This window comes from Schistocerca cancellata, chromosome 3, assembly GCF_023864275.1.
Source record: "Schistocerca cancellata isolate TAMUIC-IGC-003103 chromosome 3, iqSchCanc2.1, whole genome shotgun sequence".
In the NCBI taxonomy this organism is placed as follows: domain Eukaryota; kingdom Metazoa; phylum Arthropoda; class Insecta; order Orthoptera; family Acrididae; genus Schistocerca; species Schistocerca cancellata.
The window spans coordinates 920,531,877-920,546,250 of record NC_064628.1 but is presented as its reverse complement, the minus strand read 5'-3'; the positions used below and the strand labels follow the sequence as shown (position 1 = coordinate 920,546,250).

Genomic DNA, 14,374 nt, shown 5'->3' with positions numbered 1-14,374 from the left:
TTCTTCCTTCTTTGGCGTTTCGGGGACACTGCACACACACATTAATATACTTTGTCTAGTTTCTTCCTTCTTAAACGCCTTTTTACTCCGCAAAACGCAGTGGTCATTATGTTGCGTTTCCTAACACGTAACCATCTCGGAGTTCATTTGTTCCCGAGAGAGTTTAGCGTCGATGTGAATTTTGTTTACTTTTTCTCTCTCTTTTTATGTGTGTGTGTGTGTGTGTGTGTGTGTTTGTGTGTGTGTGTGTGTGTGTGTGGAAGGATCTTTAGCTGTTTGTGTTGCCGTTTCTGTAAAGTTACTTTAAATTTTTTAAACAATATGCCTTTACAGAACAACAATGTAAGAGCACGATAAGAAGCTAAAGTAACAAAATCTATCTTTAGGCCTCACTTTAGTAAATCAGTTACAACATACAACACGTCCACCTTTTCCAGTTTTGAATAAACAAAAACCGACTGATGATGGCAAAGAAATGCTGTAACTTGTTTGGGTAAAAAGAAAAAACAGTGCTTTTGCAAAAATATGGAAGCCCATATCGTAAAATTTAACTGTAAACGCGAAAAGGAAGAACAAGACTTGCAGATCCAATATATGAGTATTCAGTTGTACCAGTGACACAGAGGGTGAAGTAAGTTGTAGGGCAACAGTAGCGGTACACATGTTTACGTATGGTAGTGGGTGTAATTTCCATTAGTAGTTGAAACTTTATAGACGAATGGAAAAACTGGTAGAAGCCGACCTAAGGGAAGATCAGTGTGGATTCCGTAAAAATATTGGAACACGTGAGGCAATACTGACACTACGACTTATGTTAGAAGATAGATTAAGGAAAGGCAAACCTAATTTTCTAGCATTAGTAGACTTAGAGAAAGCTTTTAACAATATTGACTGGAATACTCTCTTTCAAATTCTGAAGGTGGCAGGGGTAAAATACAGGGAGCGAAAGGCTATTTACAATTTGTACAGAAACCAGATGCCAGTTATAAGAGTCGAGGGGCATGAAAGGGAAGCAGTGGTTGGGAAGGGAGTGAGACGGGATTGTAGCGTGTCCCCGATGTTATTCAATCTGTATACTCAGCAAGCAGTGAATGAAACAAAAGAAAAATTCGGTGTAGGTATTAAAATCCATGGAGAAGAAATAAAACTTTGAGGTTCGCCGATGACATTGTAATTCTGTCAGAGACAGCAAAGGACTTGGAAGAGCAGTTGAACGGAATGGACAGTGTCTTGAAAGGAGGATATAAGATGAGCGTCAACTAAAGCAAAACGAGGATAATGGAATGTAGTCGAATTAAGTCGGGTGATATTGAGGGAATTAGATTAGCAAATGAGACACTTAAAGTAGTAAAGGAGTTTTGCTATTTGGGGAGCAAAATAACTGATGATGGCCGAAGTAGAGAGGATATAAAATGTACACTGGCAATGGCAAGGAAAGCGTTTCTGAAGAAGAGAAATTTGTTAACATCGAGTACAGATTTAAGTGTCAGGAAGTCGTTTCTGAAAGTATTAGTATGGAGTGTAGCCATGTATGGAAGTGAAACGTGGACGATAAATTGTTTAGTCAAGAATAGAATAGAAGCTTTCGAAATGTGGTGCTACAGAAGAATACTGAAGATTAGATGGGTAGATCACATAACTAATGAGGAGGTATTGAATAGAATTGGAGCGAAGAGAAATTTATGGCACAACTTGACTAGAAGAAGTGATCGGTTGGTAGGACGTGTTTTGGGGCATCAAGGGATCGCCAATTTTGTACTGGAGGGCAGCATGGAGGGTAAAAATCGTAGAGGGAGACCAAGAGATGAATACAATAAGCAGATTCAGAAGGATGTAGGTTGCAGTAGGTACTGGGAGATGAAGAAGCTTGCACAGGATAGAGTATCATGGAGAGCTGCATCAAACCAGTCTCTGAACTGAAGATTACAACAACAGTTGAAACAGAGTGATGGGATGTGATGCTGTGTTAGCTTTATTAACTGCATTTTGTGCTATTAACTCCTGATGCAGAGGCAAAATTACTGTTGATAGTGAAAGTCTGAGTAACAAGTCTGTGCTGAAATTGCAGGTAACAGGCTACAATGAAACAAATATTCATTTATTACGTATCCAAGTACACAGAAGTTATGGTTTGATAAAATAGATTGATCTTATAATTCATGGTGTACTAATTGCCACCACACTCCTGTTTTCACATCAAGCACATTCTCTTAGTGACACTTGTAAGGTACCCGTTGTTTTCAGATAATAGCGCATTTTACCTTATTTCCAGTTTTGCTATTTCAGACACCTGAAGTGAATGTATCAGCGTTGCAGTACGTACGGAGTAAGGAGCGAGCGGTGGCTTCCCACGCTGACTAGCAATGGTGGTTGGCCACCTGGCGCCTTCAGAGCCAGTGGGATGAGGCGCAGATGCAGAAATCGCTCGTGACCTCAGCAAAGTGTAGGGAAAGTGTATTCATTTTGCCAGGAATCAAGTAATTGTTATTACTAAATACACTACTGGCCATTAAAATTGCTACACCACGAAGATGACGTGCTACAGACGCGGAATTTAACCGACTGGAAGAAGATGCTGTGATATGCAAATGATTAGCTTTTCAAAGTATTCACACAAGGTTGGCGCCGCTGGCGACACCTACAACGTGCTGGCATGAGGAAAGTTTCCAACCGATTTCTCATACACAAACAGCAGTTGACCGGCGTTGCCTGGTGAAACGTTATTGTGATGCCTCGTGTAAGAAGGAGAAATGTGTACCATCACGTTTAAGACTTTGATAAAGGTCGGATTGTAGCCTATTGTGATTGCGATTTATAGTATCGCGACATTGCTACTCGCGTAGGTCGAGATCCAATGACTGTTAGCAGAATATGGAATAGGTGGGTTCAGGAGGGTAATACGGAACGCCGTACTGGATCCCAACGGCCTCGTATCACTAGCAGTCGAGATGACAGGCATCTTATCCGCATGGCTGTAATGGATCGTGCAGCCACGTCTCGATCCCTGAGTCAACAGATGGGGACGTTTGCAAGACAAAAACCATCTTCACGAACAGTCCGATGACGTTTGCAGCAGCATGGACTATCAACTCCGAGACCATGGCTGCGGTTACCCTTGACGCTGCATCACAGACATGAGCTCCTGCGAGGGTGTACTCAATGACGAACCTGGGTGCATGAATGGGCAAACGTCATTTTTTCGGATGATTCCGGGTTCTGTTTACAACATCATGATGGTCTCATCCGTATTTGGCGACATCGCGGTGAACGCACATTGGAAGCGTGTATTTGCCATGGCCGTACTGGCTCATCACCCGGCGTGATGGTATGGGGTGCCATTGGTTAGAAGTCTCGGTCACCTCTTGTTCGCATTGACGGCACTTTGAACAGTGGACGTTACATTTCAGATGTGTTACGACCCGTGGCTCTACCCTTCATTCGATCCCTGCGAAACCGTACATTTCAGCAGGATATTGCACGACTGCATGTTGCAGGTCTTGTATGGGCCTTTCTTGATACAGAAAATGTTCTACTGCTGCCCTGGCCAGCACATTCTCTAGGTCTCTCACCAACTGAAAACGTCTGGTCAATGGTGGCCAAGCAACTGGCTCGTCACAATACGCCTGTCGCTACTCTTGATGAACTGTGGTATCGTGTTGAAGCTGCATGGGCAGCTGTACCTGCACCCGCCATCCAAGCTCTGTTTGACTCAATGCCCAGACGCATCAAGACCGTTATTACGGCCAGAGGTGGTTGTTCTGGGTACTGATATCTCAGGATCTATGCACCCCAATTGCGTGAAAATGTAATCAAATGTCAGTTCTAGTATAACATATTTGTCCAATGAATACCCGTTTATCATCTGCGTTTCTTCTTGGTGTAGCAATTTTAATGGCCAGTAGTGTATTTGCCGACGAAAGTTGCCTTTTCCCACTCAGACATTAGGAGGAGTCTATGGGTCATAAATACTATCTTTCAGTAATTTTACAATGTCAGGAAATGTTGATATTAACAAATAAATGAATAGCCTGTGCATATCACAAGATGTACGATCTTACACGAACTATACCGATTGTACGCTCGAGTTAGATACTGTGCACCATAGTCGGCAGTCGTTGAGTGGATGCCTTTCGATCCAGTCATGCGGTAGAATATGCTCTCGTACCGTTAATAATTAGCTTATAATCAGAGTGCGCAAGTTAATTTTACTGTGTTTCTTAAATAAACGCACCATAACAGCATCCCTTGTAAAAATTATTTGCAAAAATAAACTTCTTCCCGATTCATTACGTAAAATACAGACAGTGGTATTGCACTTTCAGAATACGACGGCGCTGATACGGCTCTGCATGGGGACGTAAATCTACGAAGGCATTTCCACATAAGAAACAGGAAGAATAGCTATTCACTAAGTCGCGTCTAGGACGGACTGGCTTAAATATCGCAGAATTGGGGTGGTAAAGCATGACGAGTTGTACTGCAGCCCCTTATACCGCCATCTACGGACTCACCGGCTAAACTGAGACATTTCTGGAGTTTCAGTACGAGTGGGGGTTCTTGCACGCTGATGAGAATTTTCAGAGCTTCAGCGTCTACCTTCCAGAGAGTTCGTGTACCCCAGTTAACGCCGCCATGTCTCATCAATAAAAAATATCATTTCGTTATCAGCATAAAATGTAATAGCGATGTGTAGCACTGACATGGCGGAAGAGAACTTGAATTGATCAGTCGTATCACTACCATTACACTGTAAAGTTTCAGCTGGATTTTGTGAATAGCTCTGTGGACAACAGTCCGAAATGCTAAAAGCCATAACGGTGTTCTCGGTGGTCCGAGCAAGCCAACGTCTAACTTCGGCTAAACACGATACACTGCTGTCAGAATCCGAAGGGCAGGCCGCAACGCAACGCATGCGGCAGTACAAGCCTGACTGCCCGGTGTTGGTTGCAGCGTTGCGCTGGACACAGATCTTGCGTCGTACTGAAATACCGTGCAGTTGTAGCTGTACCGCAGTTGTTGGCTATACAAAATGACGACTGCTATTGCTCGTGAATAGACAGCATTCACCAACGAGTCATAACATTACGACTACTGGCCACTGCGAGCCTGAACGCCATCTGATGTCGTTTAAGGCAAGTGACGCAGTAAGGAAAATATTCAAGCGGAGCAGAGACAAACGTAGAACTATTCTGGCGACGATACCGGTGGCGAACGGGGAAGTTCACCGACATAAGCGACTCTGATAAACGGCAGATCGTCACGGCCTGGCTCCAGGGAATGAGCTTCACGGAGACGGTGAAGCTAGTCGGCTCTATGTTTACTACCAACCTGAGCATCCAGGGAAAGTGTGCGAAGGATGCTGAAATCCAGAGTAGGCGACACGGTGTCGGACGCCTATGCCTTACCGCAGTCTGTGGAAGTCGGAGGCACAGCCTCAGGTCATTGGAAACGTGTCGCCTGGTATCGTGAATCACATTCCGTGTCCGGATACGGTACCTCGAAACATTCACTGCACCACGAACGCCGGCCGTTGGTACATTATTACGCGTTGAGGGACGTTCGCCTGGGCCTTTTCACAGCGCCTCTTGTAGTACTCGAAGCCAGCGTGAGAGTTTCGGACTAGGCGAACATTTCTGGTGGCCACCTGTATCCAACAGTGCTTGATGTCTTTCATGACGGTGGTGGCACCTTCCACCAGCACAGCTGACTGCCTCACAAAACCATAATCGTACTGTAGCAGCTCGGGCAACGTGAATGAGAAACCACACTGGTGACTTGATCACCGAATTCGTCTGATTGGGACAATGAGGATGCCATCGGTCTCTGCCTGCGCGTCCTCACGTGCCGGCCCGTAATATACAGAAATAGCGTGATCTGGACGTAGATATCCGCTACTACGAGGGCAGTTCAATAAGGAAAGGAAATTTTTTTTTCTGAAACAGGGGTTGTTTTATTCAGCATTGAAATACACCAGGTTATTCCCCAATCCTCTACCTACACAACACTATTTTTCAACGTAATCTCCATTCAATGCTACGGCCTTACGCCACCTTGAAATGAGGGCCTGTATGCCTGCACGGTACCATTCCACTGGTCGATGTCGGAGCCAACGTCGTACTGCATCAATAACTTCTTCATCATCCGCGTAGTGCCTCCCACGGATTGCGTCCTTCATTGGGCCAAACATATGGAAATCCGACGGTGCGAGATCGGGGCTGTAGGGTGCATGAGGAACAACAGTCCACTGAAGTTTTGTGAGCGCCTCTCGGGTGCGTAGACTTGTGTGAGGTCTTGCGTTGTCATGAAGAAGGAGAAGTTCGTTCAGATTTTTGTGCCTACGAACACGCTGAAGTCCTTTCTTCAATTTCTGAAGAGTAGCACAATACACTTCAGAGTTGATCGTTTGACCATGGGGAAGGACATCGAACAGAATAACCCCTTCAGCGTCCCAGATGACTCTAACCATGACTTTACCGGCTGAGGGCATGGCTTTAAACTTTTTCTTGGTAGGGGAGTGGGTGTGGCGCCACTCCATTGACAGCCGTTTTGTTTCAGGTTCGAAGTGATGAACCCATGTTTCATCGCCTGTAACAATCTTTGACAAGAAATTGTCACCCTCAGCCACATGACGAGCAAGCAATTCGGCACAGATGGTTCTCCTTTGCTCTTTATGGTGTTCGGTTAGACATCGAGGGACCCAGCGGGAACAAACCTTTGAATATCCCAAGTGGTGAACAACTGTGACAGCACTACCAACAGAGATGTCAAGTTGAGCACTGAGTTGTTTGATGGTGATCCGTCGATCATCTCGAACGAGTGTGTTCGCACGCTCCGCCATTGCAGGAGTCACAGCTGTGCACGGCCGGCCCGCACGCGGGAGATTAGTCAGTCTTGCATGACCTTGCGGCGATGATGACACACGCTTTGCCCAACGACTCACCGTGCTTTTGTCCACTGCCAGATCACCGTAGACATTCTGCAAGCGCCTATGAATATCTGAGATGCCCTGGTTTTCCGCCAAAAGAAACTCGATCACTGCCCGTTGTTTGCAACGCACATCCGTTATAGACGCCATTTTAACAGCTCCGTACAGCGCTGCCACCTGTCGGAAGTCAATGAAACTATACGATACGAAGCGGGAATGTTTGAAAATATTCCACAAGAAATTTCCGGTTTTTTCAACCAAAATTGGCCGAGAAAAAAAATGTGTTGCATTACTTATTGAACTGCCCTCGTACATACCTCCAGGAATGTTCCAAGCACTTGTGGAATCTGTGCCACTCTCAATCACTACTGTGTTCTGTTCCTCAGGAAGACCGGCACGCTAGTATACTATACAACGTTCACCTTTGTCGTGAGAGCTCACCTTGATCCTTGCATACTAGGATCATTTGCAGAGAGGTCTTGAATTTATGTCGCAACGTTAGTCACAATTCCACGCGATCGACAACCAGCAGGACGGTTTCAGTGTTACACTATTGGCCATTAAAATTGCTACACCACGAAGATGGCGTGCTGCAAGTGCAAAATTTAACCGACAGGAAGAAGATGCTGTGATACTCAAATGATCAGCTTTTCAAAGCATTGGCGCCAGTGGCGACACCTACAACGTGCTGACATGAGTAAAGTTCCCAAGCGATTTCTCATACACAAACAGCTATTGACCGGCCTTGCCTGGTGAAACGTTGTTGTGATGCCTCGTGTAAGGAGGAGAAATGCGTACCATCACGTTTCCGGGTTTGATAAAAGTCGTATTGTAGCCTATCGCGATTGCGGTTTATCGTATCGCGACATTGCTGCTCGCGTTGGTCGAGATCCAATGAGTGTTAGCAGAATATGGAATCGGTGGGTTCAGGAGGGTAATACGGAACGCCGTGCTGGATCCCAACGGCCTCGTATCAGTAGCAGTCGAGATGACAGGCATCTTATCCGCATGACTGTAACGGATAGTACAGCCACGTCTCGATCCCTGAGTCAACAGAAGGGTACGTTTGCAAGACAACTACAGTTCGACAACGTTTGCAGCAGCATGGACTATCATCTCGGTGACCATGGCTGCCGTTACCCTTGACGCTGCATCACAGACAGGAGCGCCTGCGATGGTGTACTCAACGACGAACCAGGGTGCACGAATGGCAAAACGTCATTTCTTCGGATGAATCCAGTTTCTGTTTACAGTATCATGATGGTCGCATCCGTGGCTGGCGACATCGCGGTGAACGCACGTTGGAAGCGTGTATTCGTCATCGCCATACTGGCGTACCACCAGACGTCATGGTATGGGGTGCCATAGGTTACACGTCTCGCTCATCTCTTGTTCGCAGTGACAGCTCTTTGAACACTGGACGTTACATTTCAGATGTGTTGCGACCCGTGGCTATACCCTTTATTCGATCCCTGCGAAACCCTACATTTCAGCAGGATAATGCACGACCGCATGTTGCAGGTCCTGTACGGGACTTTCTGGGTACAGAAAATGTTCGACTACTGCCTTAGCCGGCACATTCTCCAGATCTCTCACCAATTCAAAACGTCTGGTCAATGGTGCCCAAGCAACTGGCTCGTCATAATAGGCCCGTCACTACTCTTGATGAACTGTGGTATCATGTTGAAGCTGCATGGGCAGTTGTACCTGTACACACCATCCACGCTCTGTTTGACTCAATGCCCTGGTGTATCAAGGCCGTTATTACGGCCAGAGGTGGTTGTTCTGTGTCTTATGTGAGGCGAAAAGCGAACACAGACAAACGGAAGAAGATTTGTGTGTTTCTATCCGACGACCGGCTTGCTAGAGAAGGTGCGCGCGAGCTGATTGGGTAGTGACGAGGAACGGATAGGACACTGTTCGATCTTCCTAAGGATGCCTCCCAGCGTTCACCCTACACAACGTAGCAAATTCGTGGGAAACATACATCTCAATGTTTGGACCTTAAACTGGATCGTCGTCCTCCTTAATACGAGTAGCAACATCGAAAGGCGAATTCTATTTTGCCAGAGTTCGCCATATCATTCCAGTTGTAGGGTGTCAGTCGTGCTGTTTAGAATACCCCAAGATGCTTGAGACCGATCCCTAGTGACCTAGTGAAATATGCCCGATACAAATCTCGATATTTAAAGTGTCACCCACGACATTTCGACATCTTACTAGAAGTTTGTTTTATGTTATGTTCTCTATCGTGCATATTATATAAAGAAATTTCGTTCATTTTATGTGTATACTGTAAGAAAACTTTATGTTATAAGCATTTATTTACAGATTATCAATATTGTAATGAGTTTGTGTCATAATAATGAGTTACTTATTATTTTCAATCAGCAAAATACATGTTTGTAAACGGTAAACTAACAAACAAGAAAAAGAGTGCAAATTGGAAGATTACAGTTTGAAACATAAAACAAAAGTAATTAAAATTACTAGACTTATAACGAATGTGTAGATATTTTGAGTAGGTGACAGCAGAGTGTGTACAGCTTATTTTCCAACAATGGTATTTCAGAAACCTGCCTTATTACACATGCATGGATGTAGCTTGGAAGCTTCTTTAATTTATGTTGTAATAAAAGTTTTCATTTTTCAAAATTAAATAAAATAATGGTGGTGGCGTGCTTTGCAGAAATTCAAATTATTGTTAAATTTGATTCTACAGTTTTAAAGAATGTTACTTACATATAAACTTATATATTAGAAACATATTTTGTGTATATTCGTCTCGATGATATTCCCACCAAACCTTACTTCCCAAATTACCAGCCGGCCGGTGTGGCCGAGCGGTTCTAGGTGCTTCAGTCTGGAACCGCGCGACCGCTACGATCGCAGGTTCGAATCCTGCCTCGGACATGGATGTGTGTGATGTCCTTCGGTTAGTTAGGTTTAAGTAGTTCTCAGTACTAGGGGACTGATGACCTCAGATGTTAAGTCCCGTAGTGCTCAGAGCAATTTGAACCATTTTGAACCCAATTTACCTTTCGGAGTGTGCTTCACCCCTTATAAATGAAATTGGGCGCAAACAAAAAAAACATACTCGTATTGCCTTGTTTTGCCCCCTCTACACATCTGCCAAGTTTCATAAGATCGTTTATAGACACTTGGAAATGTTCCCTTGTCAGCGCTGATGTAGCTCATTTGATCAGTCATCCAATAGCAAATCTTTATTTCCAAGATCTCCCAGCGACAAATGTCCCCTTTCTTAACTCTTTCAAATTTCACTGTATCTGTCACAGCCAGCCAATAAAGGCAAACATTGTCATTTCCATCCAGTAAATTTTTAGGAGGAATCTTAAACGAAGTCCTACTCTTGCTGACTTCGTCATTACTAACCAATAGTGTTGTTGTGTGAGCAAGAGGAGACTTGTCTCACTCGATGATACGACTCTGAAACCGACAAATAAGAGCTCCCACATAGACAACAAGAAAAAGTGCGCGCTCTCATTTTTAATGCTGTCGAACTTGGCTGTTTCCGTCTGAGCACGAATCTCGAAGGCCAATAGAACCAGACCCTGCGATTACCGTCCGGTAAAATATAAGCTTAAGCAAACTCCTATGTTTACGGATTTCGTTATTGTTAAATAACAGTTCAGTGGCTTGAGTGAGGAATCATGACACTTCTGCCAACACATGAAGCGATTTGAAGTTGACAAGTAAGGGAGATCCCACGTAGACAGGTATGAGAAAGAACGCGCTCTCCAGAAAATAACTTTATGTACAAGTAGCAACGCTTGTTTTAGAAATTGAAACAGAACATTACTCCACTGCACGAGCGCTGAGACAAACGAAGGTTCTCGCACTGGCCACAGGAAAGCGACAACTGGCCAGATTTTCATCTTCCTGAGGGCTTTTTTCGAACACTTCTATTGTTTCGGGAGAAGGCCGTTTCATCCACCGTCTTGAGAGTGTAGGTGTTGAAAATGGTTATCTGGGCTGAAACGCAGTTTTGGACTCTGAATATTTTTGTGGTCCAGCCTGTTTCTTTTAAGAAAAGTCTTATGTTTTGCCAATCGGCAGTTCCTTATTTTAACAAAACATGAGTGAAAAGAAGGCAATAAACAGGATGGTCATTTGTGGTACTGGAAATGGTGTGTAAATACAAAGTTGCGGAAGAAAATTACTACGTTGATCAAGCAAATGAGAATGCAGTGTTTTGTGATAGATTAGGAGAAAACCTGCCACGTAACAAAATGGAGAATGGATTGCTTCAATTGATGTGAAAAACTCCTGTACTCTGTAAACAACTGTGGCCTATGTAAATTCTCCCAGCAGGAACCTAACACGGTCTCGCAGAGCTCTCATGAAGACCGCGTGGTTCCAACTTGAACCCACTGCCACAAATACTGTGAAATTAGGCGGTCCGAATAGCTCAGGTATCTAACAGTTGCTCATAGTCTACACCAATGAGATGTGTAAACTCTTTAAAAAAATTTGAAAACGGTGTATAAACTATGTTGCGTAAACGTTCGCTCTGGACATCTGTTTTCGTATGTCAAGCATTTTCCATCATTCGTCACGGATGAAGAATGGTGTATGAATAATCCACACAAACAGTTGAGGCAAACAATTACAAGTTCATCGTACGCCAAATTTCGCTCACCTTACTCACTTCTTTCTGTGATGCAATTTATTACTTAAATTATTTTTACAGCAGTGTCATTTCAATAGTATCTTTCTAAATATTGTTATCTTAACTTTCTTCACACGTAAATAAAAGATGCGGCTGCCTTTTTTTTTTTTTTTTTTTTAAGAAAGTGGGACTTGGAAAACTATTTTCTCTCAGGCATGTTTAGTTACTAACAACTAGTGACTTGCCACCCATAAGAGCTGTTTGCCAAATTTTATATCTATTGGGTGAGATTATATGTTATTTGGTACATAATTAACCGCAAATCGCTTTGCGGGTCAGAGGAAGTGTGTTTCATATTTGCCAAAAAAGTTAATATTATTTACAGTGCTTTCGTATTACTCAAACATTTACTGTACTACGAATACGTAATTATTCAGACCGTCATAGTCCCTGTAATTAAAGCACTGATATAAGCAAGGCATTTCGTATTCCCCATTGGCTCATATGCTTTCGTGTAATGTGGACGCATATTCACGCATTTTACCCTGGTATGACGAAGTCAGACTTGCGCTGGGTCTGATGCTGGGCTTGTTCTTTTTTGTGGCAGGTTGACCATCAAGGCCGGCTGCCCCATGAACCTGGAGGACTTCCCCATGGACACGCAGCGCTGCCCGCTCAAGTTCGGAAGCTGTGAGTAGCAGCTGCAGTTTATATGACTCGATCGCTACTGTCAGTCAGTACCATTTGAGATACTGCAGTGAATATTTTGCATATTAGTTATACTTGATTAGTATAGAACACACTAACATAAGGGATTTCATACGTAGCGACACGTTTCAAGAGTCAAAATACCATCATGTATCTGGCGTTCAACCGACCATACACAGTCATACAAAGGCACTTAGAAATGCCTAAAAACAGAAATAAAATAACAATGTGAATGTAAATCAAGAAAATAACAAGCAGGTTTCGAACCAGGTGTTATTGCGCAGGACTAATTTTAGTTCTGAAATTAATTATCAGACATCAAAAAATTATGTCATCTTTATACCTGTGTATATTTTAAACAAGCCTGTGATCTAGTAGACAGTGAACCTCACTTGAAAATTACGAGGGTAGTTCGGAAAATAAGTTCCGTCTGGTAATAAAAAGAGGAATCGAATACAGATAAAGAAAGCAATTTACTTCACAAAACTTAGTAACACTTACCTTACATTTCAACATAGATGCTCCAATTCTCCAGGTATTTGTCATAGCGTGGTATAATTTTATGTATTCGTTATAGAATGTTGCCGCCTGTTGGCTTAAGAAGTGAGGCACCCAACTTGTGCAAAGTTTATGACAACTCAGTTTTTCAGTAACAACCTCGTAAATTACCGTGATTGAAATTTATGGAAGCTGATGAGCAATAGCTCTAATCTTAAACCTGTTTTCTTTCATTTCTTCGGCTGCATTAACCAGCTCGCCAGAAATCTAAGAAGGAGGTACACTTCGTTCTTCGTCATGCACTTCATCGCGCCTTTCCTTAAACTGTCGGACCCATCTTCTCACCATTGAAGAATTCATTGCATTTTCTTCTTAAACTGCTAAGACTTGTTGATGAATGACACTTGGTTTAACGTTCTTAGCATTCAGAAACCGAATCACAGATCTCAGTTCATTCGCGGTGGGATTTTGTATCAACGATGCCATTATAAGCAATCACTACGAACGACACAAAACACAGAGCGCGCCCAAAATGGTGTCATTTCGTTCTGCTTGAACCAGAGATACTATTGCGCAGGAGCGGGACTGCGATCGTAGCAAAGCCGTGGAGAAAAATCGAAACGGAAATTACATTCCGAAGTATGCTCCTACGAAAGAACAATCTCTGCATCTCAAAACCACTACAGTTACTTGTGAATCTCTCTTTGGTGTAAAATCTAAAGCAAAATTTTGAGCAGAAGATTCGGAACATTCTCAAATTCAAATAGGAGCGAGACTCCCTCCGTTGGTTCTCAGCTTCGTTTTAGGAGAAGTAATGTAAGACTACCGAAAACAAATATCGGAGCTTAAAGGTGAGGAACGAATCAAATTTGTAAGAGCAGCTGTAAGATAGACTTCTTAACTTCTGCAGACGATCTGTCGATTTTACATCACAACTTTCAGACAGCACAAACTAAAACAGTAGTACCAAAAGAAACAACTGACAGAGTAGCTGTCAAAATATCATTTGAAAAACGAAATACCTGTCTAGCAACAATATCGCACCTATCATTCTAAAAATACTAAATAGGGAAATTCGAGACTATCTCAGTTAAAATTTATATGCCAAACATTCACGAGACAGACCTGGAAAACACTGATTACAAATTTCGGTACCACAAATGGAAGCAGCCTTTTGCAAAATTTTCAGAATTACACCTCTTCAGCCTAGAATATCGCTGACTGAAGGAGAATTGTTTTCAGTGACGAATTCCGCTGAGAACTGAACCCCGACCGAACGGGGTGGCGCAGTGGTTAGACACTGGACTCGCATTCGGGAGGGCGACGGTTCAATCCCGTGTCCGGCCGTCTTGATTTAGGTTTTCCGTGATTTCCCTTAATCGCTCCAGGCAAATGCCGGGATGGTTCCTCTGAAAGGGCACGGCCGACTTCCTTCCCACTCCTTCCCTAATCCGATGAGACCGATGACCACGCTGTCTGGTCTCCTTCCCCAAACCAACCAACCAACCAACTGAACCCCGATGACCAGCAGAGACGTGTCTAGAGGCGCTTCATACAGTCTTGGGTTACCTACGTGACTGACATCCGCCATACAGCCCGACAACCAAGAGTGA

The 14,374-nt window shown here is 43.6% G+C and overlaps 1 protein-coding gene across 1 annotated transcript in view; it reads left to right on the top strand.

Annotated features, from left to right (window-relative positions):
* LOC126176653 (gamma-aminobutyric acid receptor alpha-like) overlaps positions 1-14,374 on the top strand; it is a 308,835-nt gene that overhangs the window by 120,089 nt on the left and 174,372 nt on the right. The window contains exon 4 of the mRNA XM_049923811.1: positions 12,163-12,245. Coding sequence (XP_049779768.1) covers positions 12,163-12,245 — 83 coding nt within the window. The remainder of the gene's footprint in view (positions 1-12,162; positions 12,246-14,374) is intronic.